Source organism: Manis javanica, chromosome 12, assembly GCF_040802235.1.
Source record: "Manis javanica isolate MJ-LG chromosome 12, MJ_LKY, whole genome shotgun sequence".
Lineage (NCBI taxonomy): Eukaryota > Metazoa > Chordata > Mammalia > Pholidota > Manidae > Manis > Manis javanica.
In genome coordinates, this window is record NC_133167.1 from 27,525,276 (window position 1) to 27,551,248 (window position 25,973).

A 25,973-nucleotide genomic window follows, 5' to 3' on the forward strand; every position below is an offset into this window, starting at 1 on the left:
GGTGAAATACTTTTTTTTGTTCAGGGAGGAGGAATGGTGGAAGCTTTCTGGAGGATACTGGAAGGGCCAAAAGGCTCCCAGAGCTCAAGCCCTTCCTCACACCCTGGTCAGCTGGAGGTTATCAGAACATGTGCTCTGACTTTTCTGTCTGAAACTATAGGCAGTACTCACTCATACTGGTGATTTCATTATTGCTGAAATCATCCTCAGCAAATGGTACTTGGAACGTGGAAGGAGAGAAGGAGGAAAACGAGAAGGAGAAAAGAAATGGGAATAGGGAAGGAGAAGGTGCATCTCCAAATGTTAGAAGGAGGTGAAGAGGGCAAGGGGATAAAGCAGAATGTGTGCCCTGCAGGAAATCGGGAAGATTTAGGACACTGGGTGAAGAATTTTAGTCATTTTCTTCGGGGCACTGAGACGCTCTGGGAGCCTGAGGTTTCCAGGAGGGACACATCCTCTTTCTCTCACGCTCAGAGGCTGGCTCCAGAGAATGAATGCCATGCACACAGTACCTACTCCACTCTAGCCAAATGGCTAAGGAGACCTGTGTTCAGGAACAGCATCCACCCCTGCTCAGGGGAGTGGGACAGGAGAGCCTGCTGGGCTATGCTGAGTCAAGGTCTATGTCTGATGAAGTCCAGTCAAGAGGAGATCAGCTGACAGTCACCTAGCACCCAAAGACAGCAATACTGAATGTCCTCTGCTGCTTCGAGAATCAGAAGGTTCTGGGCCAGCTGCAACAAGAAGAAAAGAGCCTGAAGGCATAATAGCTAAGACTACCAGAGCTGGAAGGGATCTTAAAGATCATCCAGAGAGAATTCATCACTTCCTCCTTTCTTTCTGGAGTACTTTCTGCAAATAGCATGCTGTATTATAACTTATTGTCATGCATCTATTAAAAAAAACTATCCACTGTTGCATTGCCAAAGCATGGCGTCCAGCTTCGGGTAGAGCAGTGAATGTTTCTGAGTGGGGCTTTTTTGCACTTACTCTTACCTCCTCATTTTACCAATGTGAAAAAAATGAATCCCCAAAACTGGAAAAAGATTCCAAGCTATTAACTTGCTCAGCCTAATGACATGCTGGCTGAAGGTTTTACTCCACCCCATAATGTTCAGGCCAAAACATGAAATGCTCTCCATGGTACACAGAGAGATGGAGAGAAATGAATTCCAACTCACAGCGTGTCCTGTGCAGGGGCAGCCTGGCAGCTACATCTTGGAAACAGCCTTGTAAACAAACGGGATTTACAAGAGTATCTGGCTCAAGAGGCCAAGTCCCCAAAAGAAGTTCCAACCCTCAGGGAGAGTGTATGAGCTCTTGTCTTTCCCTTGGCAGTAAGTGGCCCCATCTCCTCCTCAAGGGGAGAGAGTGGACCTTTGAATCTTCTCAGGCAGATGCAGAAAGCACCTTTAGTAGATTCAAGTGTCTGGGTGAGTGGCTGAGTTGTGTACCAGGGAGCACAAAGGGTCAGTCTGTGGATTAACCCTTTGTGTAACAGCCTTTGGATTTTGCTTGGACAAAATAGAGGCGAATTCCTTCTGGAGCAATATCTGCTGAAGTGTGTTCTCAGAACCCTGATCCCACATATGTTCTTGGAAAGAAAAACATGGCTCTGTGACCAAGAAGGAAGGATAAGTGCTGCATTCTAAACCTGCTCTCAGGGAGCCACTATATACATTTATACATATTAGTACATCATATATATACATATTCATATAATACACATATATACATATACAGTATACATATTAACACGTTAAGACACTGACAAATCCTGCAGTGAGGAATCAGTTTGAACTTTGTTCAACCCAGTATTACACAAAATTATGTCACCAAGGAACACTTTTTCCATGTCCTGCTTAGGACTATGGCTCTTGGACATTTTTGTTCACTTTCAAATTCTGGAATTTGTGGCAGCACTTGAAATCAGTAACATAGGCAATGTGCATAGGCAGGTCTAGTGGGTAACAAGGTCTCTCCATAGGACAGTCAGAAATGCATGGCTCACTCAGTGTTGCTCAGTCGAGCTGAAGGTTGACTTAAACTTGTCGCTACCCTGATCCTGCTTTCTTATAAACTCTCAAAACCAAGTTGCACCTATTCCAGGAAAGTCTTCCTTGAAATGCCTTGACATCACATCATACCTCTTTGCAGCCAGTTGGCCCCACTCTGCAGGACATCACACCACTCACTTAGCTCAGAGTTCTCCCCAACAGTATGGTGTGCAACTGAAGCAAAAATAAATTTTACACACAATGAAGAAGCTTGGCAGCACATCTGTAAATGATTTAAACCACACAGGATGAGAGCATGGGCCCTGGAACTGGTATTCCAAGAAGTAAACTAGGAGGACTGTTGAGAAGAGGCATTAATACAAGGTTATCCTGGGGCTGGCCCTTGCTCCTCAAGATGCATGGAGGCCTAAGGAAGGGAGTGGTGCAGGGCTGCTGACCCCCAGAAGCCAACGTCCGAAGTCCTCTGAAGCATAGAAACAGAAAGTTTCATGCAAATCTCATTTTCCTCTTTCCAATTATTTAAACAACAAATTTCATTGAAAGGGTTTCAGTACTTATTTAATTACATGCCTATGATTTGTTTGTTTTTATAAGCAACCTACCAGAGAAACAGAACCCTTATTTAATCTTCGTAAAGGAAATGATGATTTGTGAAAGGGCATCGGATGAGAAGAGACCCGTGCATTCTCTTCCTGGCTCTGCACACTAGATGAGCAAGTAATTTCACCCCTCTGGGGCTCAGTTTTCTTAGCAATAAAAAGATGGGTTGGATTTGGAAACTTCCAGAATCCTTTCAATGCTGATATTCTGATATCTAAAAAGTGCAAGAAATAGTTCTAAAATTAATACATGAAAGTAAATGAAGGATTGTGAACAAAATAATTATCTGATGATTACCTGTTTACCATTAACATTTATTGGAAAACAATATTCCAGGCATTGTTCTAAATTCTTTGCATGTTATTATCCATTTAGTCTCACAGCATCTCTCTAAGCTAGATGTTATTAGCACCTTGTTTTCAGATACTAAGAAATTAATCTCTTGGAGAGAGTAAGTAGCTTGGCTGGGGCAACATTGGTAGTAAGTAGGAAGGCTGGGATTTGAATCTAGCAGCCTGACTCTAGGTCTACTGTGCTACTGATTTTTCAAAATATCAGGCTTGAAAGTGTAGTAACAGATGCTGGTGTATGTATCTTTTTATCATATGAAATGTGTGTGAAATTTAAATCTAGAAAAGAAATCACAAATATTTCAAGGGGGGAAGATTTCTAAGAGGACCTGATGAGATAACAAAACTAAATTGTCCAGCCAGAATTCCAACGGGAATCTCTTTCCCACATGCCCCAGCAGCCTGACACACTGGGACTAAGTTGGTAGGGTGCCGCGGGAAGGTTCAGAGCTGGGTTCAGGAAGAAGTGAGGTAAACTGCAGGGTTAGCCACAGTGGGGGGAAGCTGGCAAGTATCCAAGAGAAGGTGGTGACAATGGAAACTTAGAACGTTTGCATTTCTGAGTTACATGGAAATCTAGAGGTCATCCCATTAAACCTCCTACCCAAAGCAGGCATTCCCTTCACAACACCCCGGTGGGTGTTGATCCAGCCTTCCCTGAGCACTTGCAGAGATAGCATGCCCGCTCTGCTTACCAGACAGTCTTTTCTCTTGCTGGACATCCAAAGATACAAGAAAGCTCTGTTCCTTTTAATGAGATAAAATGGGCCTTATGGAGATTTCTACCACGGGACCCAGAAATGACATCTGACATCCTTTCCTATGATAAGCTTCAGAAATCAGGAGACCCACTGAGTCTTCTACCACAAGCCCAAGAGACTTGTTCCTATGGACAGCCCTCATGGGAAGGGCTTGTCCTGTCACTGTCTCAGTTACCGTACCTCTGCATAATCAGCTTAGCCAAGGCCCACAGCTGACCAGCCTCGGTGTCCTTCGGCAGACCTCGCCCAGGGCCTGCCACATGGTAGCAGGCACAATATAGTTGATCATTTGAATGAAACTGAACAAAGAAACTACAAGAAAAAAATGGCAAAAAAGTGAGCATCAGGGCACTTGACAGCAGCCCTTAGACAGCATCTAGTTCCATCCCTAGTTGGTGAGCCTCTTTCCAGATGCCCCCCGAGAGGAGTCATTTTCCCCAAATGCTGCCATTGAGGTGCGGGGATCCTAATCCTTACCTGAGACTTGAAAGGGGCGTTTTGGAGGTCAGCATTATGACCCCAGACCCTAGCTAGAGTCTGGCCCACAGTAGCTACCAGATAAACACTAAACCAATGAATGAGCCATAGTACCTTATTGTGCACCTACTATGTGCCAGGTTCTTAAGTGTATTACACATATTGCTTAATTCAAACCTTACAACTCTATGATTAAAATAATAACATACCCATTTTACAGATTAGGAAACTGAGAATCCAAGAGGCTAGGAAAAGTGACTTAACCAGTATGTAGAAAAGCCCTATTTCAAACCCAGACTTGCATATATCTAAATCCCACACTGTCTCCTAAAGGAAAAAAGGAAAGACAAACAGACAAGTGGGCAGATAGAAAGACAAAGAGAAGGGGGAAAGAACATTAAAACAGCTTTCTGAACTGAGAAAGCACAGGGACCAGTGTGAGAGCAGGGCCCTCCCAGACCAGTTATGTCCAGGTATTCTACACCAGAAGTCAGTGGTGGAAAATTCCAAATTTCCAGTGTCCCATTTGGTATGCAGAGACAGTCTGAGTTGGGGTTTTCATAGCTCCAAAGTTCAGGACATATTCACAGGCACTTGAAAACATGTTTCTCTTTCTCTAACTGCAGGTTGGCAGGCTCAGCTTTGCCCCCATCAAAGTCAACAGACCTTGCCACAAACCCAAGGCCAGCCCAGCCTCCAAGGTCCACCAAGTTGCACCCTGACCCCTTGGCATCCCCTCCTCTACCCAAGACATTTCTTTCAGGCCCCGCCAGCTTCCACTATGTCCTTGGAACACCAGCAAGGACACCAGTTTGGCTTTTGCCCCAGTTCAGGCCACAAGAGTTTTAGAGGGCATGTGTCCTGGGCCTTGCTCTATGTTTAACACCTGCCCTAAGAGAAATCATAGCTGGATCCCCTCTCCCAGCTGTGCCTACACTGAGGGTGTGCTGAGTCACTAGGCCAGTCTCCATGTCAGGAGACAGGTCGTCCCCAGCTCATTGCCTTCAATGCAGCCAGAGAGATTTATGTATAAAGCAAACCAAACCCCATCACTTTCCTGTTCTTCTGCTGTAAACTTTCCACTGTGTTTAAAATATGAACTGAACTCCCACCTGCCCCCAGCCCCTCCTCAGGCCCCCCAGCTCCTGCACATGTGCCACCACACATCTTGAAGACATCCTGGTCGCTCTGCACAGACAAGGCCTCTCCTGTTGCTCCAGGGAACCACCCCTCCTTCCCCTGGAAGCCCCATGCCCTTAAGGCAGCCATCCCTGAACTCTAGGCCAAGTTATGCCCCTTGTTAGAAGCCCTCAAAGCCTCTCTATGCCTTCACTGCTCACCTTTAATTATTTGTTTAAAGGTGATCTCCCCTATAGAGTCAAAGCTCCATGAAGCTATGGACTCCATCTGTTGTGGTCACCGCTCTGGGGCCACAAGGTTGGGGAAGTGGCACTGGGGGGTGTGCGGCGTTGGAGTGCAGCCCTGTGCCCTAGTTGGCCACAGGCCTCAGGCAGCTCCCTCTGCATCTCTAGGCCTCAGTTTCACTCACTAAAATGAGGCAAATAGGCTGGGTAACCTGCGAGGCCTCTCGCCATTCTAATGTTCTAGGTTCAACAACTTGAGTACATTTACAGTGTAATACTAGCCTGAAGCAAAATCATTTCAGAGCAACATCAGCACGAAGGAAGACCCTGGGAATGTTCCCTCCTGTGGTTTGGGCTCTGTTTACAAAACAAACCCAAGAAATCATAAATCCTTCCAAGTGGAGCTGCCTGGGTTGAAGCAACAAGACAAAAATACCTTTGGGCACAGCTCCTCCGGGCCCCGCCCTGCGGAGGAGGAGCCGGGCAGCCAGCACTGTGCCCTCTGAACAGACAGTTTTCCTTCCACACTGGACCCCTGTCATGCTGGAGACTTTCCTCCTGCCCTTCAGACCCCTGACCCCTCCCGGCGCTGTCTGTGCTCTGCTGCCCTACAAAGAGGAAATGGCCTGTGAAGACACAGGCTGGGTTCTAGGTCGGTTCCCTCTGGCATGTGTGTGACCCTCCGTGAAGTTCCCCTTTGTTCTGATCCAACTCTTGGCTCTGTCAAGTAGGGGTTATAACACCTGCCCTAATGACCTTGAAAAAACACAAATATTTTGAAAAATGTAAAGGGCTGTGCAAATGCAGGGCTTACTTTCAGCCATTGTTTCTGACTTGTATGCAGACTAAAATGTGGCCACCTGGAGTCTCTGCATGTCAGCTCTAATGGGAATGGAAGGCTTGGTCCCCAGGTCAAAGAATCTCAGGCATCCAAGCAGCAGGTGGCTGAATTACCTAGACTGGCTCAGCTTGACCTAGAGGTAGGTCTAGTGCAACCCTTCCATAGTGTCCCTGAGTCGGGGTGGGGGGCTTTAGCTCTAAGCCAGGGGGCTTTAGCTCTAAGCGAGGCCTTGTCCCATCTTGCTGGATGCAAGAACACCTGAATCCCTGATTCTGGCGGCTTTGAAGTGGTGACATAGCTGAGACGTTCAGAGCATGCACTTTAATGCTTTGGTTGAGTTTCTCTCTGCCCCTTTCAGCTCACTGTGCTTCTGCTTCCTCTTCCAGGAAATGGGGAGAGTTGACTGACCTCAATATTAGAAGTGATGATGCATGTAAAGTATTCAGCTTTGTGAACTTGTCACATGTTAGGCATTCAAAAAATAATGTTATTGTTATGACTGTTGTCATTTTTATTCTAGGACAATAAGTCGTCCTCTTCGCCATATCCCCACCCCTCATACACACACACATACACGCACACACTCACACTCACACTCACACTCGCCCTGGTCAGTTTCAGATCCCCTGAGTGCTCTTTCCACTTCCTGCCTTGTCTAGCCTTGCCTTGTCCTTCCTGTTTTCCTCTAACAACTCCATGAGACAAATATTTCTAAATTTAATTTATAATTCACCTCATTTTATTCAATATTGCTCAGGACTTACCTCTGTAAATCAAAGTTTTAGACAAACAAGTCTCTTGATCAATGAGTGTACCAAATTCAAGTGCCATTATGGAGACATTGGGCGATGTGGCACAGGGAACAAGCTTCTGTGCTGGTCGGGGTCAAGAAGCTTAGAACTGGCTCAGCCACTGGTAACGACTGCCAAGGGTTTTAACATGCCTGAAATCTTAGTTCTCCTATCTGTAAAACTGTGAAACATCTATGTTTTTGTTTGTTTTCAGAAGCCTGTTCTTCTAGCTAGACAAAACCCTGTTCCTCTAAGAAATCTTTTGCAGAAGCCCAGTATATAAAATAGTTAACAGCGTAACAGCTCTGGATCTAGGAGGCAGTCAGTTTCTTGCCTAATGGTGTCCGCCCGACTGCACAGGCCTTGCCCCTTCCTCTCCTCTTCAGGGCAGCCTAGAAGCCCTGCACACACCTGTGAGGCTTCACAGAGTCCTGCTCATGTAACTCTCTGCGCCTCAGTTTCCTCTGCTGCTGAATGGAGAAAACTAATCCTCCCCCACAAGGCTGGTTGTAAGAGCTCAATGAGTTCACACAGATAAAGCCCTTAGCACAGTGCGGGGACTAACGTGCCCAATAACTGTTAAGTATAACTAGTATGACTGCTGCCACTGGCTTGTTAAGGTGTCTGTCAACCAGAAATCTTAGGAATGTATGATCAGTCAGATGCATCATGAAAATGTGCCCCTGTATAGACATTGTAAGTTACCCCCAACCACTCACCATCCCACCTCCTCTGTGTTTATGGACACAGGAGGAGATGTGGTATTATTTCACAAGATGGGTAAAATCTGTTGCTATTGAAAGAACTTTTGTAAAACAATATTTCAGTATTTCTTTCAGTCCTTGATTCATTTGACAAATATTTACAGAGCTCCCATTCTGGGTGCCGGGGTGTTGCTAGGAATAAAAATAGATGAGACAACAAAATAGAAATACCATTTGACCCAGGAATTCTACTCCTAGGAATTTACCCTAAGAATGCAGCAGCCCAATTTGAAAAAGACAGATGCAGCCCTATGTTTGTCGCAGCACTATTTACAATAGCCAAGAAATGGAAGCAACCTAAGTGTCCATCAGTAGATGAATGGATAAAGAAGATGTGGTACATATACACAATGGAATATTATTCAGCCATAAGAAGAAAACAAATCCTACCATTTGCAACAACATGGAGCTAGAGGGTATTATGCTCAGTGAAATAAGCCAGGTGGAGAAAGACAAATACCAAACGATTTCACTCATATGTGGAGTATAAGAACAAAGAAAAAACTGAAGGAACAAAACAGCAGCAGAATCACAGAATCCGAGAATGGACTAACAGGTACCAAAGGGAAAGGGACTAGGGAGGATGGGTGGGAATGGAGGGATAAGGTGGGGGGAAAGAAAGGGGGCCTTACGATTAGCATGTATAATGTGTGTGAGGGGCATGGGGAGGGCTGTGCAACACAGAGAAGACAAGTAGTGATTCTACAGCATCTTACTACACTGATGGACAGTGACTGTGATGGGGTTTGTGGGGGGGACTTGGTGAAGGGGGGAGTCTAGTAAACATAATATTCCTCATGTAATTGTAGATTAATGATACAAAAAAACAAATTAAACAAGAATCATGAATATTACCTGAAATAATAAAGTAACAGTGAGTAGCTGCTTCAAGTGAAAAAACAAAAACAAAAACAAAAAACCTACAGATGCCTTTGCACAAGAAATGCCATCAGGTAAGATTTTTCACAACCGGTAGAGATAGTGATGGCTGCCTTTTAAAATACTTGATTTTATAACATTAACCCAGCAGCTACAATTCATCTAGTGAGTAACAGTCAGAACTGTGAATCTTTTGGACATCAGTAACATCTCTGAACTTGAAATCTCCTATTACCTAATTCATAGGGTTATTGTGAGCATTAAACATGATAAGCTGTATGAGATTTCAGTAGCACCTGACACATACCAAATGTTCAATAAATGGTTATTTTATTTTTGCAATTATTATTAATAGTGATAAAATATATATATAACTGGACAGCCTGATGTTACCATTTAAAAAGGAAGGTATGTATGATGTTCTGTTTCTAGAGAATATTGATTAAGGTTTCATACTGTGAGTAATACCATAATCATCATCTTCTTCTTCATAAGGGATGAGTCATTGTTAAATTCAGAAGGCTTTTTTTTTTTAATGCTTCTTTACTATAGTTATTTCTCCTGTTTGGGAGTGACAGTGTCTTATCTATGGATAGTGTTTTGTTGTCTTAATATATCTGTATCTACACCTATTTCTTTAAGAAAGCAAGATCTTTTATGTAGAAGGATAACATTCTTGTATGTTTCTGCGCCAGAGGCGGTCTTCTCAAAATATTTCTAATTGGTGTTTTAGCTTGCTCGGGCTGCCTTAACAAAGTGCCACAGACTGGGTGGCTTAAACAGCAAAACTTTATTTACTCACAGTACTGGAGGTTAGAAATCTGAGATCAAGTGCTGGTTTCTTCTTAGGCCTCTCTCCTTGGCTTGTAGATGGCTGTCTTCATGTGTTTTTCACACCATTTTCCCTCTCTTTGTGTATCCCTATCCAAATTTCCTATCTTATGAGGACATTACTTATATTGGATTAGGATCCACCCATATAACTTCATTTTAATTTAATTATCTTTTTAAAGACTCTCTCTTCAAATACAGTCACATTCTGAGGTCCCTCTCAAGATTAGAGAGAGAGAGGGAGAGGCACAATTCAGTCTGTAATGGTTGGTGAGCTGCAAATGTGTAGGTAATAATGTCAGTTGCATACTGAACTTGGTAAAGCCAAGTTAGCAAGGTCATTACTTGGTGAAGCCGGAAATCTCCACTGTGAAGAAAGGTACAGCTATAATCCTTGCATCAGAGAAAACAAGATCAGAAGGATGTCAGAAGCACGCTCAGACTGTGAGACAGACAGGGTGGTACTCCTTGTGCCTCATTCCCTGGCTGACACAAGATTCCACCCACTGCATTTCCATCTAAACATCCCTGTGGTTGTGACAAGCATTCAAAGCAAAGTCAATATCCACTTGACCTTTTTAGGAAAATCTCACATAAAAAGTTTGTCTTTTATTCTAGAAAAGTCTTTTAGTCTCTGACATCTTCATCTCTTTTTTATTTTTTGTTTTTGTTTCTCACTGAGCTTATGATGTGTAAAATATCTTGGCTCACAAATGTAGGAAGCTATATTGCACATTTTAGATTCCTAATAAATTAAGTCTACTACACATATTGGGAAGACAATATCCCAATACCTGTGCAGTTTGATGCCTAATGTGAAAAGATTCATGCATATTTTAGGTGACTTTACCAAGCTCTATAGATATGAACATAGTTATATACACATGATCATTAAAAGGAAAATTATGAAAGGATTAAGTTTCTAAATTCAGATGATCTAGTAGTATATAAATATAGAATTAGCATTATCCAGTATTGTAGAAAACATGAAAAATATGCCTCAAAAAATTTACCTCTACTTCCACTTAAAATTTAAATTGAAGCATAGAGATGCCTCTGCTGGGAGCATGCATTATTATTACAAAAGTGCTTATGATATTAGCAAGAGGGTATACATTGTCCCTTTTTGTTATTACGGTATTGTATACTTTGTGATGATTCAGCAAGTGCTAATTGATAGGATTTAAATTTACACTCTTATTTCTCTTACATCAGTCTTATTGTTTTCAGCTTTTAAGCATAAGATCTATGTTAATCTTCATGGCTGCTATTTATATTTATTAAACACTGTCACTCTTCACTGAAATATTTTCAATTAAGTTTATATCCTTATTCACTCTGACATTGACATGATCCTGTTTGTAAACTGTTCTTAACTATTGGCAACATGAATAATAAAACTACACTCCATAATTCATGCAAAATCTATGCATACTTATGAAAATTAATCAGAGACAGAAGTGCGATAACAATATTGATGAAGATATGAGAAGGAAAACACACTAAATTAAGGTATTGGTTACCTTTGATTTATTTCTATCTCTGTCACAGATGTATCAGATAACAGCAAGAAGGTCCTCATCATTTTACTGTCCCAATTTTTTTTTTGACACTTGTTTGGAAAATCTGAAAGTTCCACTGTTTGTAACATGATAAGATTTACTCAGAGTGTCAACATATTCACCTCATGTTGATTATCTGAATAGCTGACTACCCTCTTAGACTGGATCTTTGCTCAGGGGTCATATTTTGGAAATTAAGGTGAACTTTACATCATTAAAGGCTTGATAAGTAAACCAGCAAGCCTGACAGTCGGTCTGAGGGCAGTGGTGGACATCAACTGAATGGGGTCATTCAGTACTAACATGTGATAACAGAATTTCAAGAGACTATGAGAGCCTAAGAGAAAAATTTTATAAAGTACATAGAAGGGGTCCCCAAGCTTCTTTAAATTCCAGATGTTGGATTGAAAAACAGAAGGAAACAATTTGCTCAGACTTGCAGTAAAGAAATTCGATTTGAAAGAACATCTAACACTAGTTGCTACTGTGATGACCAAAAAAAGGGGCATAATACTCTAATTATACTTTCTTATTAAGTTTTCTTTCCATTTGTGAGTGAAATTTTCTGTGTACATCTCTGAAACTCTTCCTGCTTCTACCTCTCCCATCCATTTACCAATGCAGTTTCCGAGAATAAGAAGGGAAGGCAAGGGAGTAGAGTGATGAGACTAGGGAGGCCTTGTGAGGGATGTGGGTTATTCCTATTGCTTTATCTGGAACCATTGTCTAAACTATTATTATTAGAAAATGAAGCTTGAACTGTAGCAAATATTAGGAAAATGCAGAGCAGTGTCTTCTCAGGAGAGAGAAGTTCAACACTGTATCTTTTTTTATTTTTTGGTATCATTAATCTACAATTACATGAGGAAAATTATGTTTACTGGGCTGCTCCCATCACCAAGTCCCCCCAACAAACCCCATCACAGTCACTGTCCATCAGTGTAGTAAGATGCTGTAGAATCACTACTTGTCTTCTCTGTGTTGCACAGCCCTCCCCATGCCCCTCACACACCTTATACATGCTAATCGTAAGGCCCCCTTTTTTTCCCCCCACCTTATCCCTCCATTCCCACCCATCCTCCCTAGTCCCTTTCCCGTTGGTACCTGTTAGTCCATTCTCGGATTCTGTGATTCTGCTGCTGTTTTGTTCCTTCAGTTTTTTCTTTGTTCTTATACTCCACATATGAGTGAAATCGTTTGGTATTTGTCTTTCTCCACCTGGCTTATTTCACTGAGCATAATACCCTCTAGCTCCATGTTGTTGCAAATGGTAGGATTTGTTTTCTTCTTATGGCTGAATAATATTCCATTGTGTATATGTACCACATCTTCTTTATCCATTCATCTACTGATGGACACTTAGGTTGCTTCCATTTCTTGGCATTTGTAAATAGTGCTACGACAAACATAGGAGTGCATCTATCTTTTTCAAACTGGGCTGCTGCATTCCTAGGGTAAATTCCTAGAAGTGGAATTCCTGGGTCAAATGGTATTTCTATTTTGAGTTTTTTGAGGAACCTCCATACTGCTTTCCACAAAGGTTGAACTAGTTTACATTCCCACCAGCAGTGTAGGAGGGTTTCCATTTCTCCACAACCTCGCCAACATTTGTTCTTGTTTGTCTTTTGGATGATAGCGATCCTTACTGGTATGAGGTGATATCTCATTGTGGTTTTAATTTGCATTTCCCTGATGATTAGCGATGTGGAGCATCTTTTCATGTGTCTATTGGCCATCTGAATTTCTTCTTTGGAGAAGTGTCTGTTCAGCTCCTCGCCCATTTTTTAATTGGATTATTTGCTTTTTGTTTGTTGAGGTCAACAGTGTATCTTTATCTCATCTATTTAAGAAGGCAGTCTTCTCCAAGTAATGACTCTATAGCATCTTGCTACACTGATAGACAGTGACTGCAGTAGGGGAGGTGAGGACTTGATAATATGGGTGAATGTTGTTCATGTGAAACCTTCATAAGATTGTATATCAATGATACTTTAGTTAAAAAAAAAAGGAAAGCAATCTTCTCTAATATTGCCTGAGAATCCTAGGGGTATTACTAAAATCTTAAAGAATCTTTCTCTGTCCCTCTCTCTCAAACATATGCATGTATGAAAAAGTAGAAGTAATTGTTCTTGATGGGAAAACAATCCCAGCACACAGTTATCCAGCAATTAAGCTCCACGAAAGTTGGAAAAAAAGTCTAGTTAGTTCATCATTCCTTCATTCATTGATTCATGCAACAAATACTCATCAGGCAGTTACTATGTGCTAGAAGCTGGGCATTCATTTTGGAAGGGATAGAATTATGTTTTTAACACTCTGCCATTGTGTAGAGAGTGGCTTGGAGAAGGGCAAGGGGGTGAGCAAAGAAACTGGTTAGAGCCTGTTGTAATCTAGGCAAGAAGTGATAGCAGTTTGGCCTGGGTGGGTGGTGATACACTTAATGCAAGGAGAAAAGCTGTGAAAGCTGAGATAGAGGATGGCAAACCACGAGTTCTGTTTTGAACACATTAAGTGTGAGTTTCCTGTGAGACATCCAAATGGAGATACCGGAGTGGCAATTAACATGTACAATCTGGAGTTCAAGGGAGAGGTCTTAGTACAGAATAGATATTCAATACATATTGGTCTGCTTCATTAATTTTTGTTGTAAGGAAGTCATGGGCTCAGTAATTCAGTTGCCCAGAAGAGTAACTGCAGACTAGAAAGCATATTAATTTTTAACCACTATATCCATCTCTCTGATCTTTGAATAAATCAAAGATATTAGAGGAGGCTACCAGAATAATGGATTATTTTCCCATTGTGATCTTCTCTGGACTGTCAATTTCACAGTTATTTCTAACACCTTACTGTGTGCTATAATAATTCAGTCCCTACATGTATTGAATTCTAAATGTATGCCAACAACATGCTTGGTGCTAGGTGCACATCTTTGTCTATTTTTTACAATTCAAGAGACTGGAGCTTAAAAAGAGGACAACCAAATGATAAAAAAAACTCCCATGCACAAAATGGATTATTGCTTCCATATTTCTTTATTGCTGTATTTTAAGTTTTTATCACTGTGAGCTGAAAAACAGAATATCCTGAAATGAGTTTGGCCCCTGGACGAGGTTTTTTGTTCAGGCAATAAAATATCATTTTTTCAAGGTCCTTCTATTTCTGGAGCAGTGTTATAGAACAGATAGATGAAAAAAGGTATGAGTCCTCTCCTCTTTATGTTCAATGGAAAATAGCACAGATGGAGCCACAATATAAATCATGTAACTGAAATACATAACTAATAAAATAAGACTTACCATGTTTTAATGTTCTGTGATCTTACTTTTTATTAATTATGCAGTGCTATACTACATGTTTATTGTAAACTTAAAATACCTAAGTACACAGATTTTTTAAATATGGATTCATCATAGTGTCCTCCACTCCTTGCACCTATTTCTCAAAGGTAACTATTGGTAATAGTTCATTGAGTTTCCCTACAAACGTTCTCTATGTCTTTTTATGTCTTTACTTTCTCAACATACATTAAACAGTACTTACTTTTGCTTTTTTCAGTGGACCATATGTCTCAGACATTGAACAACGTCATTTTTTAAACAATTCTGCATCATATCTCAGAGTATAAAATTACCGTAATTTATTTACTGGTGTATAATAAAGCTGTTTCCAATTTTTATTATCATAAGAATGCTTCAGTAAGTGTCCTAATAATATATTAGTACTCAGATGTGGGTATGTTTGTAGGATCTATTCTAAGAAATGGAACTCTTAGGTTAAAAATTACACAATCAAACTTTAGGTTAATAACTGCCAAGTTGTGAAGCTTTCTACAGCACAGTCCCTGTTACAATAGATCATAGGGGACCTCTCAAACCATTAATCAAGAGCTATAGAGAAGAGGTTCTCAAAGCATGGTCCCTAGACCAGCAATTTCAGTATCACCTGGGAACTCACTAGAAATGTAAATTCTTCAGCTTCATCCCTGTTATATTTTATTAGTCAGGGTTCCCCAGAGAAATAAAATCAGTGGGATAGATAGGTAGATAGATGATAGATAGATTGATAGATGATAGATAGATAGATAGATAGATAGATAGATAGATAGATAGATAGATAAAGAGATTTATTTTAAGGAAGCGGTTCACATGGTTATGGAAACTGACACGTCCCAAGATCTGCCATCAGCAAAGTGGAGGTCCAGAAGAGGTGATGATGTAGCTCCAGTGCAAAAGCCAGCAGGATTCCAGATTTAGGAAGAGCTTATGTTTCAGCTGGAATTCAAAGGCAGAAGAAAACTGCTGTTCCAGCGCCAAAGCAGTCAAGCAGATGGAATTCTCTTACTCAGCCTTTTTGATCTACTAAGGCCTTCAGCTGATTGGATGACACCCATCCATATTAGGGAGGGTTATCTGCTATACTCTACCTATTCAGATGTTAATCTCATCCAGAAACAACACCACAGACATACCCTGAAACATGTTTGACCAAATATATGAGCACTTTGAGCCAATTAAGTTGACACATAAAATTAACCACCAGATACACGGAATCAGAATTCTTCAGGGGGGACATAGCAATCTTAACACTCTCTGGGTGATTCTGATACACACCAGGTGAAAACCATTGCCCTAGAGTGGGCTTTCTGACTCCTCAGACTGGTGCTCAGAGTCATGGGAAAAGGCCTCTTAAGAACCCACAACCTGGTTGGCTTAGTAAATTGATTATTTTATTTGCTAGCTGGCCTAGAGAACTGGCACTGCCATCAGGAACTGAGGAGAGATGCATTCTATTTCCTTTCTGTGCTAGAGCTTTATAAAGATCAGCTTGAGAACCTACCGGTGCTGTCTCTGAAGTACTCTGCTGGGTGCTGGTTTCAGGCCTGCAGTCTTCAGTAAACAGGGACCAGTACTGTGGAGCTGAGCGGATATGCAGGGCCTTCTCTGCCCTTGTTGATCAAATCAGCTTTGAAGTGATAAGGAGTCTGGGCTTGAAGGCCCTTTGGGGTAATGATGAAATGTATTTTCAAAATCTCTACTGAAAGAATTAAGCCTCTACCTCTTCATAGTCTGGTGTGAAACATGAAGAAAAGAGTAAAGCCCTGGGAGTGAGCGGTGGTAGAGGGAAATGGAAAAAAGAGGCCAAGTCAAATCCAGGTGTGCTGAGTTTCCAAGAGAGAGCCATTCTTATTTTGAATTCTTTGGTAGGAATATTCAGGTGTGTGATCTACATGAATTAATGCAACTATCTAATTCAAATATCATTTAAATTACTGAACTGATGTCCTGCTTTTTTACCTGGATGCTCTTGCTGGAGAACACACTCAGCAAACAACTAAACACACACACACACACACACACATACGCAACTGAGTGCACACAACCCTGGTGAAATGAATAAACCCTATGGATTGTTCCAATGTCAATTTCCTGGTTGTATTATTGTACTGTAGTTATGCAACTGTAGTTATGTACTGTAGTATTGTACTGTAGTTACGAAGGGTATACAGGATATATATGTATTATTTCTTACAATCATATATGAATCAACAATTATCTCAAAATTAATTTATTTTTAAAACATGAATGTTCCTTGCGAAAATACTGCACCCAGTAAGTTTGACTCAACTACCTATGTGTGTCCTTTGTCTGCATATACGATTAGGGTATAGATGCTTAATTTAATAATGTCCAAAAGTAAGACTTAACACTTTCTGACTGTTGGAGCACTTAATTTCTTAGCAGCTTATGTGTACTAACTCACTTAATCCTCACAACAAAACTGGCAAGTAGATATCTCATTTTACGAAGAAACTGAGCCCTAAAGAGGGTCAGCTACTATTTGATGCACTTGATTAGACGGCATTCCTGTACCTGTACTTTAACTGCTGCTCTTTACTTTCTCTCAATAGTGTTATGATCTCAATGTTTTGCTTATTGTCTTGACGTGCAGTCAATGTTACATTTAGAGAGGCTATAGATTTTTATTTATATGTCTATAATTTCTAGTACCGTTTCAGAATGAAACAATGTCCAATTGAACAGGGTTAAGAGTAGATGATCCCTGTTCAATCTTATCCTTATTTTTGACTTTTCTTTTCAGCTGATCACAAATTTTTTATTTTGGTTTTATTGCTCCGCATTAATTAAATGCTCATGCATTTTCTTTTTTATTTCATCCCAGCTTATTCCTTAGAAGTTTAATAAGAATACCTGTGGGGAAGTTGGGTTCTTATGGCCAGGATCCTCACTGAACTTAAACCACCTGATGATGTAACTGGCCTGTTGCTAGGTTACTGCTTCCACACCTTTAGGCAATAAGCTATTATTGTCCATTATATAGAGAGCTGGGCCCAGTGCTCTGTGTGGAGGTAGACATGCTACTGCTCGACCTACCGCCTGGAGAACAAGCCCGGTAATAAACCCTTTCACCCCAAAGAACGTTTTGCTGTTAATTTCTTTGGTCAAATTGACTCCATAGCGAACTTCGCTGTTGGCAAACTACGAATCATGGCCAAATCCTTCTTACTGCCTGTCTTGTTCAAGCAATGAGCTCAGAGAGTTTATAACTTTTTTTTTTTTTAATGGTTGAAGAAGTCAAAAGAAAATATTTTGTGACACTTGAAAATGATATGGATTCAGATTTCATTGTCCATAAACAAAGTTTTATTGGAACACAGCCATGCTCTGCTGGGGTTCCCAGACCCAGTTCCAGATTGGAACCCAATTCAATGTGTGGGTTTTCCCATGCAGGACACCAAGCAATTCTCAAACAACAGCAGGGTGTCTGAGAATTCAATTCTGACACTATCCTCCGGGAGACAGCACCGGATTCCACAGGCTAAAGACTCAGTCCTACAGGACTGCCCTTCACGGCCCCCTCCCCCACCCACATGCCAGTCACAGCCCCAGGCTATTAACAGGCTACAGAGTGGAGATTCCAACGACCTCCCCCTTAGATTTGATTAAGAACTCAGGAAAACACTTTTATCAGTTTAATAAAGGATACAAGTTAACAGCCAGATTAAGAGATACACAGGGCAATGTCCCAAATAAAGTAGCTTCTATCCTCGTGGAGCTTGGGGCCTGGCTGGGTGGCATGCAGAAATTGTGGAAGCATTCAGGTTCCCCAAGCATGGAAGCTCTCGCCAATAGAGAAGCAGGTGCAAAAGAGAGGGAAAGAGGCGAGCAAGCAAAACGCTTTTCTCATGAGTTTTATAAGGCACCTGCGGCTTACCTGGGGTGGAAATCCATTTGCATCACAGCACCAAATACGTTGAGGGGGGCGTTGTTTACTTTTCTGGGTTCTTTTCCCCTGCAGCAACAAAGGGTTGAAGGGCTGAGACACAGTAGTGAAGCAGAGTAAAAGTTTTATTTAAAGTTATGCACTTTAAGAGAGAAAAAGTGTGGACGACCTCAGGGAGGAGAGGAGCCCTGAAAGGTTTAAGTTTTATGTAAAGAGAGAGAGAATGTGTGGGCAACCTCAAAGGGAGGCGTGCTCTGAGATTTTATTTAAGGAAAAATAAGTTTCTCTTATTTTTAATTTATTATTAAGGCAGAAAAAGTTTTATTTAAAGCAAAAAATGTGCACACTCAGAGAAAAGGGAGTGTGGGCAACCTCCGAGAAGAGGCACCCTGAAAGACTGGGCGTTCCCCCTTTTAAGGATTTTCAGGAATGTGACAAAGGGCTCAGGGTGTGGACTTGTCAAGTGGTCTGAAGATGTTTATCTTTGATGAGAGACATTACTCTTTTCTATTATCAGTCCTCCAGGTAATTCTGCAAAATTAACTTAACACAAGAAATTTACTGATGTGATTCCTCCCTAGGATAGCAGCTTCCATCTGGGAACATATCAATCAAGACTTCCTGCCCTGCCCCCAAGATGGCCGAGTTATTGTCTGTTTGCTAAAGAATATGTTAATAATCTTCTTAACTTCTTGGGTTTTAAAATGCAATCTTAGCTATAAGATGGATCTTTCCTATTTTTTACTATTCCGTTTATAGTTGGGCTTGTTTGGTAAATTAATCATGATGCTTGTCTCCTACCCAGGTTGCAAATTACTTGATTAGGAGCTGGAGGAGGAAAAAACAGCATATAGGTTAAGTTAAAGAATAAACTGGGCCTTTTAGCAGGCTAAAGTAAATCTTACAAATGGCATGATCTAACTAATATGATGAAGACATGGGATGTGCTGGGATACTTTTGTTTATCTGAGGAACATTTGGAAATTCCAACTTACTCCTGGCCTTTGGAGCTTCGACTGATTAACTCATTAACTGTGAATCTTTTCTGGCTCTCAAGTTTTAACTGGTTAACATTTTGAGTCCCTTTTAGTGGGCTTTATTGGATTCTCTCTCCACCTGCTCATATCTATTCTTCTGCCCAACATTTCATTATATAGTCACGATTGCCTAAATCATTGGCCATTGGCTAACTGACCCTCTAGTCCCTCTGCCTCTCTGCTCCCAAGGGTTAGGGGCTGGGGGCTGAAATGTCCCACCCTTTAATCACCTGGTTGGTCTCCCTGACAAACAGCCCATGCCCTTGCATGGGGTCCAAAGTCTCCTCAATAACAAAACAAGACACTTATTTTACCTTTATGGCTCTGAAGCATTTCCCAGAACTGTGGATGAAAACCAAATATATCTGAGAAATATTTCTTATGCCTACTTATATCACACATGCACATTCATTTATGTTTTCTCTACGCTTGCTTTTATTCTACAAAAGCAGAATTGCCTAGTTGCCAGAGGCGAGATGGCCCCCTAGTATGTATTTACTGCCTGACCTTTTACAGACCAAGTCAGTAGCCCCTGTCCTGTGGTACCAAGGGAGAGAGGAGTGAGGGGAAGGATCTCTGAGCATTGCCTGAATGGCATTGTTTCAATGATTTATAAGATGTAATGAGCTTATGTGAAGGTTTAGCATGAAAGCAAAGCAATGAGCCTATGTAGAAAGGGTAGAGTGGCAGCTTTTAATGTCGTCATTCTCCTAACCAAGAAAAGCTGAGACTGGGTTCCTCCCCAGTTCCTTCTTTAGACTTGCTTTCCCCACTGGCACATCCTCACACACAGCAGTGTCTTCTGATAACCCTTTAGATAAGATTTTTAGATAAGATAAGGGGGACCCTAAAACTTCAGTTTGCTGAGACTTCCTTTGGATCTGGAAAAAAGCAAGTGAATTGCTAGCTTATCTGAAATTCAAACTGGGTGTCAATCATTGGCTATGATAGAATGATTGGAGAGATGAGAGTAATTAGAGATGAAAATAGCAGTGTGTCTGGAACTCAGATAAATTTGCTGATTGGATTTCTCTGCTATGAATCTCATTCAGGTTTGGTCATTTTTCATGGAAAAATTTTTTATGGGTTCCTTTATTATAATTCTGTTCATTTTACTTTTAGTCTGCTTTTAAATGCAAGGTGTAACCACCTATAGCTTAAAATATTTAATCAAATAGTAAATATGCTAATTGGGAAATAATTTATACTTACTGCTAATAAGAATTTAAATTATCATTGACGGTAACATTACATATTTAAATAAAGAGTCTTCAATAACATTACTTGGGGTCCAGAACTTTTATTAACTTGTTTCCATTAGGAGAATGCTTTATTTGCCATTTCTGCATGTACTTGTTTTTTGCTTCACTCAGTATTCAAAAATATTCCTTCAAAGGAGGTTTAGGTATCATAGGCCACAAGTGGTAATTAATAAATATAGTCCCTTATATGTCTGTACATAAGCAATCTAGTGGGTAATGGCTTGGAAGTCATGCAGTGTATTCAAGTTAAATGTGTGGCTCTCTGGTTAATTAACAGTATCGACCATCCTAAAATAAATGATTAAAATGAATACAAGGAATCTGACTCATCCAATCAATTGGTCACTTTAAGAAATGATTTTAAGTCTTTTCGACAGTGGGATGATCTGGCAGTAATGTCCCCATTGAAGAAATATGCAGGCAACCTAAAATAATGAAAGTTTAATGAAGTACTTGGAGAGAATATGGCTGAGTATCTATCTCTGGACATTCCCAGCATTTGAAGTAAATAAACGATCAGTAGTCAAGAAAAAAGCATATTGTAATTCCAAGACGTGAGTTAACTGAGATTTATTTTCTCTTTATTTCCAGACCACTGGTCACTTTCCCAGTGAACTTAGACCCACTCCTGCGTATGTACATATTCATCAAATCTTCAATCAATTCTTTCTTCTTCAGGAAAGGAGTTCTTAGTTGCAGAGAATATGCACCTGAAAATAGAGAAAAGGAACTAATTGTTAGGTCACCAAATTATTTTCAGGTTAATTAAATAAGAATAAATTGGTTTTAAAAAGAAAGTTTGCTGTTTTGGGCACTCTACTATTCAAAATTTTGTATAAATTTATTGCAGGAGTGTATATGTAAATTTGTGTTTATGCGAAGTTTTGTGTCATATGTGGTTTAGTTATAGAATACAAATTAAGTAATTATTGTAAGTACATTTCCTTGTCAATTAACATGTATTAAGATATATTACTCTGATTAACAAAGTACAAATGGTCATTATATAATTTTTAATATAAAAATATAAGAAAAACTTTATACTACCATTATATAATCTTTCAGAGGTAACCATATACTGTATGCATACACATTTCATACCATAATTAGTCAACCATTACCCTTGTATAGGACATTTATTTAGATTATTTCTAAATTTTCTGCTACTGTAAATAATATTGTAGTGAAGAGCCTTGTACTGCATTATTGCTTACATCTCTGAATGTTTCCTTAGGACATTTTTCTATTATTGAAGTACATACAATAAGATGCACAAGTCAGTGTACATCTCCATGAATTTTAAGATGTGTATACATTCCTGTAACCACACAAAGGACTTCTGGATGGATAATTTCTAAATACATTGCTTAGGAAATTTCTTGGAGTAAGTAAAGTAGAAAATCAAGCATTTGTAAATCTATATTTCTGAAGCAGTGTTTTCTCTGGTGCTTGGTGCTTAAAAAATAAGTGCTATGAGCATTTGCCAAATAGTTGGACACCAGCTGCAAACATCATTAAATTATAAATCTAAATTTTAATTTTTCTCATCACAGAGGAAAGCAAAGACTCGTGAATTTTCTAGAACATACAAACTGCCAGGTTCTGGCGGGCAGGTTTTTCTGTTCCTCTCAGGGCAAAGTAAGGTTTGTTGAAGGAAATAGCCATCATTTTTTACACAAGCAAGAATATACTTCAAAACCCATTCATTTCCTCAGAAGCCTTTACCAACTCATGAGTTAACCTCAACTGTTATTTTCTATTTGAGAGTTAACAGCCTACTCTTTTCCTAAATCAGTTATTATTCTCTCTCTTTCTCTCTCCCTGCCTGGACATAATCCATCATAATTTAGTGGCTAAACCTAGGTACAACCCTCTTCACACCTTCTGAATATTTCAGCATTTAGTTATTAGCTCATATCTTTCTGAGCTAGATAATAATGATCTTCTGAGTCTTTTCTCCAATGATGATATCTCCAGCCCTCAGATTTTTTTTGAGTTCTCATTTCTGGATTTTTTGTTTGTTTCTGCTTATCATTGTTATAATCATGCAGGTTATCTAGGTCATCATGCAGGGTAGTGAGCTGTTTTTTGGGGTAAAGGTTTTCCAAATTTTTTCCATAGTTAAATACATGCCTTTCATAGATTTCATTTTTACAGAACCACAGCACATTAGAATGGAAAACCCAAAGAAACTTTATGAGTCATCTAATTCTTTCCACATTCCTCTTTTTCAGCTGAAGAACCTGAAGGCAAATAAGTTAATAAACTTGCCTAAAGCTACATATGTATTTGATATCTATTGTGTTCATATTTGTTGACCCAATATTAACAAATATGACATATTAACATACAAAAATGTGTAGTTTTTAACAAAGAATGATGCATAGCAACATTTCCTACGTGTATTTAAACTATTTAATTAGAAGATATCAAAATAATAAGAACCTTTTTGTATATTATGTAGGCACTTAGTTTTTCCCTTCTGCTCTGATGATGAGATTTCCCTGAGAACTATAGAGACAAACATGTCTTTACCTTCACCCTCACCTCAACTTGGTAGCATATCAATCTCCCATGGACAATAGAAAAAAATCAGTGGAGAATCTGTGCAGGTACATCCAGAGCCCAGTTGAGCCACTAGAGATTTAATCAAGCCTCTTGAGATGAAATCTCAATGTTCCTGTAACTATTTAACTTTTAGTCATGGTGTCTCTTTGACCCAAGACCCTCTTTGGCTGTGACTATACAATACAAATGGAAAGTCTTGTTTCCTGATCGACAAACAATTATGTCAAACATTAAAACAATTTCATAAAGTGAAATGTTCATTCCTGCTACTTGCATAGCAACTCCAGTTAAAGTTAGCAGACCAGTAGTAAGTCAGTAGCAACTCTGTAGCAAGATGAAGGAAGTGGCTTCCCAAACCAAAGATAGATCTACCTTTTTTTAAAAAAAAGACAGAAATGCCATGTTGAAATATGCTCAAAAACTACATGGATTCTCAGTTTATTCTGAGAGTCTTGTTGAAAGCATGCAAACAAAAGTTGTTTTACAGAAGGAACACGTGTATATAATTTATTATTTTCATGTTCAGTTGAACAAGTATTTTATAAATAACTTGAGTAATTCAAAGTGAGTGCAAAATACAAAAACAAGAAATGGGAGTGATTTGAGTACAATAGCTAAATATAAGAATAGAAGCAAGGGTCCTACAGTACAGATGAAGAAAATATACAGTCCCTACAGATGCTGATGTCTGGGTAGCAATGTTCAAAAATTTTTTTTTTAATATTGGTAATCAACAGTTAAAGACACTCATTCTATATATCTAATTTCATAACTAAGTTGCTGAAAGAGTATTTCTTCTAAAAAAAAGGAAATTGGTTTAAGTTAATGTAACACTCGCCAAAATAATAAATTTGTCTATCAATAATAGCAGTGGCTTTTCTGGTTTTATGGATCAGCAAATTATGAGGGTTTTTAGTTACTGAGGTTAGAACAAACTACATATCTAAAGGCTCTACAATATCTTGGGGAAGAGTTGATCTAGAACTATTACTATTAGTTGCTATTTTAATAGAGATGACAGGACTATATAACAAATCTCACAATAAAATGTACAAATGCAAAAATAAGTTATGCTTCAGTTTTCTACTGGCACATAAACAATTCTAAGAGTTACTACCACCGAAACTGCCCTTGCTGAAAGCATTAGAAGCTCATTGATTGGACAACACCAGAAAAGGAACTAAAACAATATAAATAGGGCTACCATTATCTCTAAGTTTACTCTGAAGGCTCTGTTGCCTTCATTCTAATTCTATAAAGGATATTTCTTCAAATGCCCCCAGAGAAGACTGTATTTGAATATATTTACTTCAGTGAAAATCTCTAAATTTGTAGAAAGTTACGTATTACTACTAAATAAGTTACTACTAAATAAATTACTACTAAATAAGTTAATACTTATTTGAGATTTGTTCAAATAACAACAAGGAGTAAAATTGCAAGCCAGCTGATTTTTCTAACACTTTATCAACTAAGTGCTTCTCAAGGAGCTCCTCCATTTACGTGAAAACACTAGATAGTTTTGTTTTGTTTTCTCTTTAATAAGGGCAAAAGCTTGTGTGCTATGAATGTTTCCCAGGCTTATATTCATATATTTCCAATTTCATAGCAAGTAAAACAAAGGTTATAACTGCCAATGTTCAGGCTAATGGTAAAAAAGAGTGTTAATTTGGGGGCATCCCTTTATACCTTTGTGTTGTATTGGGAATCATGCTTTTCCTTATTTGTTTTTCTGACTTTTCCTTGCTGTTGTACACTTGAAGAATGAGAATGAGGACAATATGTTGATATAAACAGCTGCTATGAAATACAAAAGGAAATCCTATCTTCCTATCACTTATGTGCTCTCATGGTTCACCTTTAAGAGGAATGTATGTAGCAGTGGACCCCCTCCTAAAGCCATTTCCCTCTTGCTCACAATTCAGTACATTCATACTTGTTTGACCTTTCAAAAGACTTGGGACCAAGGATTGACCACCTTGTTTTCTTCCTTTGTCCTGCGGATGCACTGCTGAGATCTTTTCTTCCTCTCCAGCCAACTGCCTTCTTCCTAAGCCATGGTTTCTGGAAAGGACACAGTCCACATAGATGTCCCAGAAGAGCTGGGCCAGATCCCAAAATAGCGCCCCATGCTTCAAGTTCTCTGATGACTTCAGGTAGATCATAAAATCCCAGAAAGCTGAAACAGTGTTGGAAATTCGAGGCTTTCTCATTTCCAGGAGGAGCACTGAAGAAGATTCCCAGCACTGAGGATCAGCTTGGTTAAGAGCCAGCAGGTCTGTCTGGCTGTGACAGAAGAAAGGAGACACACAGCACATTCCCACAATGAGCAGGGAGCAGGTGAGGCTCCAGAGGCTGTAGATCCCTCTTCTGTTCCCAGGACTGGCCATGGCCCTAAAACTGCACAGGATGGAAATATATCTCATATGAGTCCCTGCTTGCACTTCACTCAGCAAAGAAAATAATCATGCCTTGAAGACCCTTGGTGCAGCAAAGGAAACAAGACATCTCTAGGAAAAGTCTTAACCTATCTCCCAGGTAATGTAAAATGTAAAACCAAGATATTTAGATTAAGAAATATTTATTCCTAAGATGTGTTCCTTTGTAAGGTGAAAAAGTGAAC

At 39.7% G+C, this 25,973-nt stretch overlaps 1 protein-coding gene and 1 long non-coding RNA gene across 3 annotated transcripts; both read right to left on the bottom strand.

Annotated features, from left to right (window-relative positions):
* Positions 1 to 431: 431 nt before the first annotated feature.
* On the bottom strand, positions 432 to 7,091 carry LOC140844982 (uncharacterized). Of its 2 annotated transcripts, XR_012123596.1 has the most exons (4): positions 3,910 to 7,091; positions 3,664 to 3,715; positions 2,621 to 2,832; positions 432 to 734 (listed from the first exon to the last, which is right to left on the bottom strand). It is a non-coding gene; the product is annotated as an uncharacterized lncRNA (long non-coding RNA). The 2 variants fall into 2 exon arrangements; XR_012123595.1 differs by lacking the exon at positions 432 to 734 and having other exon boundaries at positions 2,488 to 2,832.
* A 14,261-nt stretch (positions 7,092 to 21,352) lies between these two features.
* Positions 21,353 to 25,740, bottom strand: FAM237A (family with sequence similarity 237 member A). Its single transcript, XM_017645712.3, has 2 exons — positions 25,329 to 25,740; positions 21,353 to 21,492 (listed from the first exon to the last, which is right to left on the bottom strand). Exons 1-2 carry the CDS (start codon positions 25,738 to 25,740, stop codon positions 21,353 to 21,355), a joined length of 552 nt encoding a protein of 183 aa, XP_017501201.3.
* Between the last annotated feature and the right edge of the window lie 233 nt (positions 25,741 to 25,973).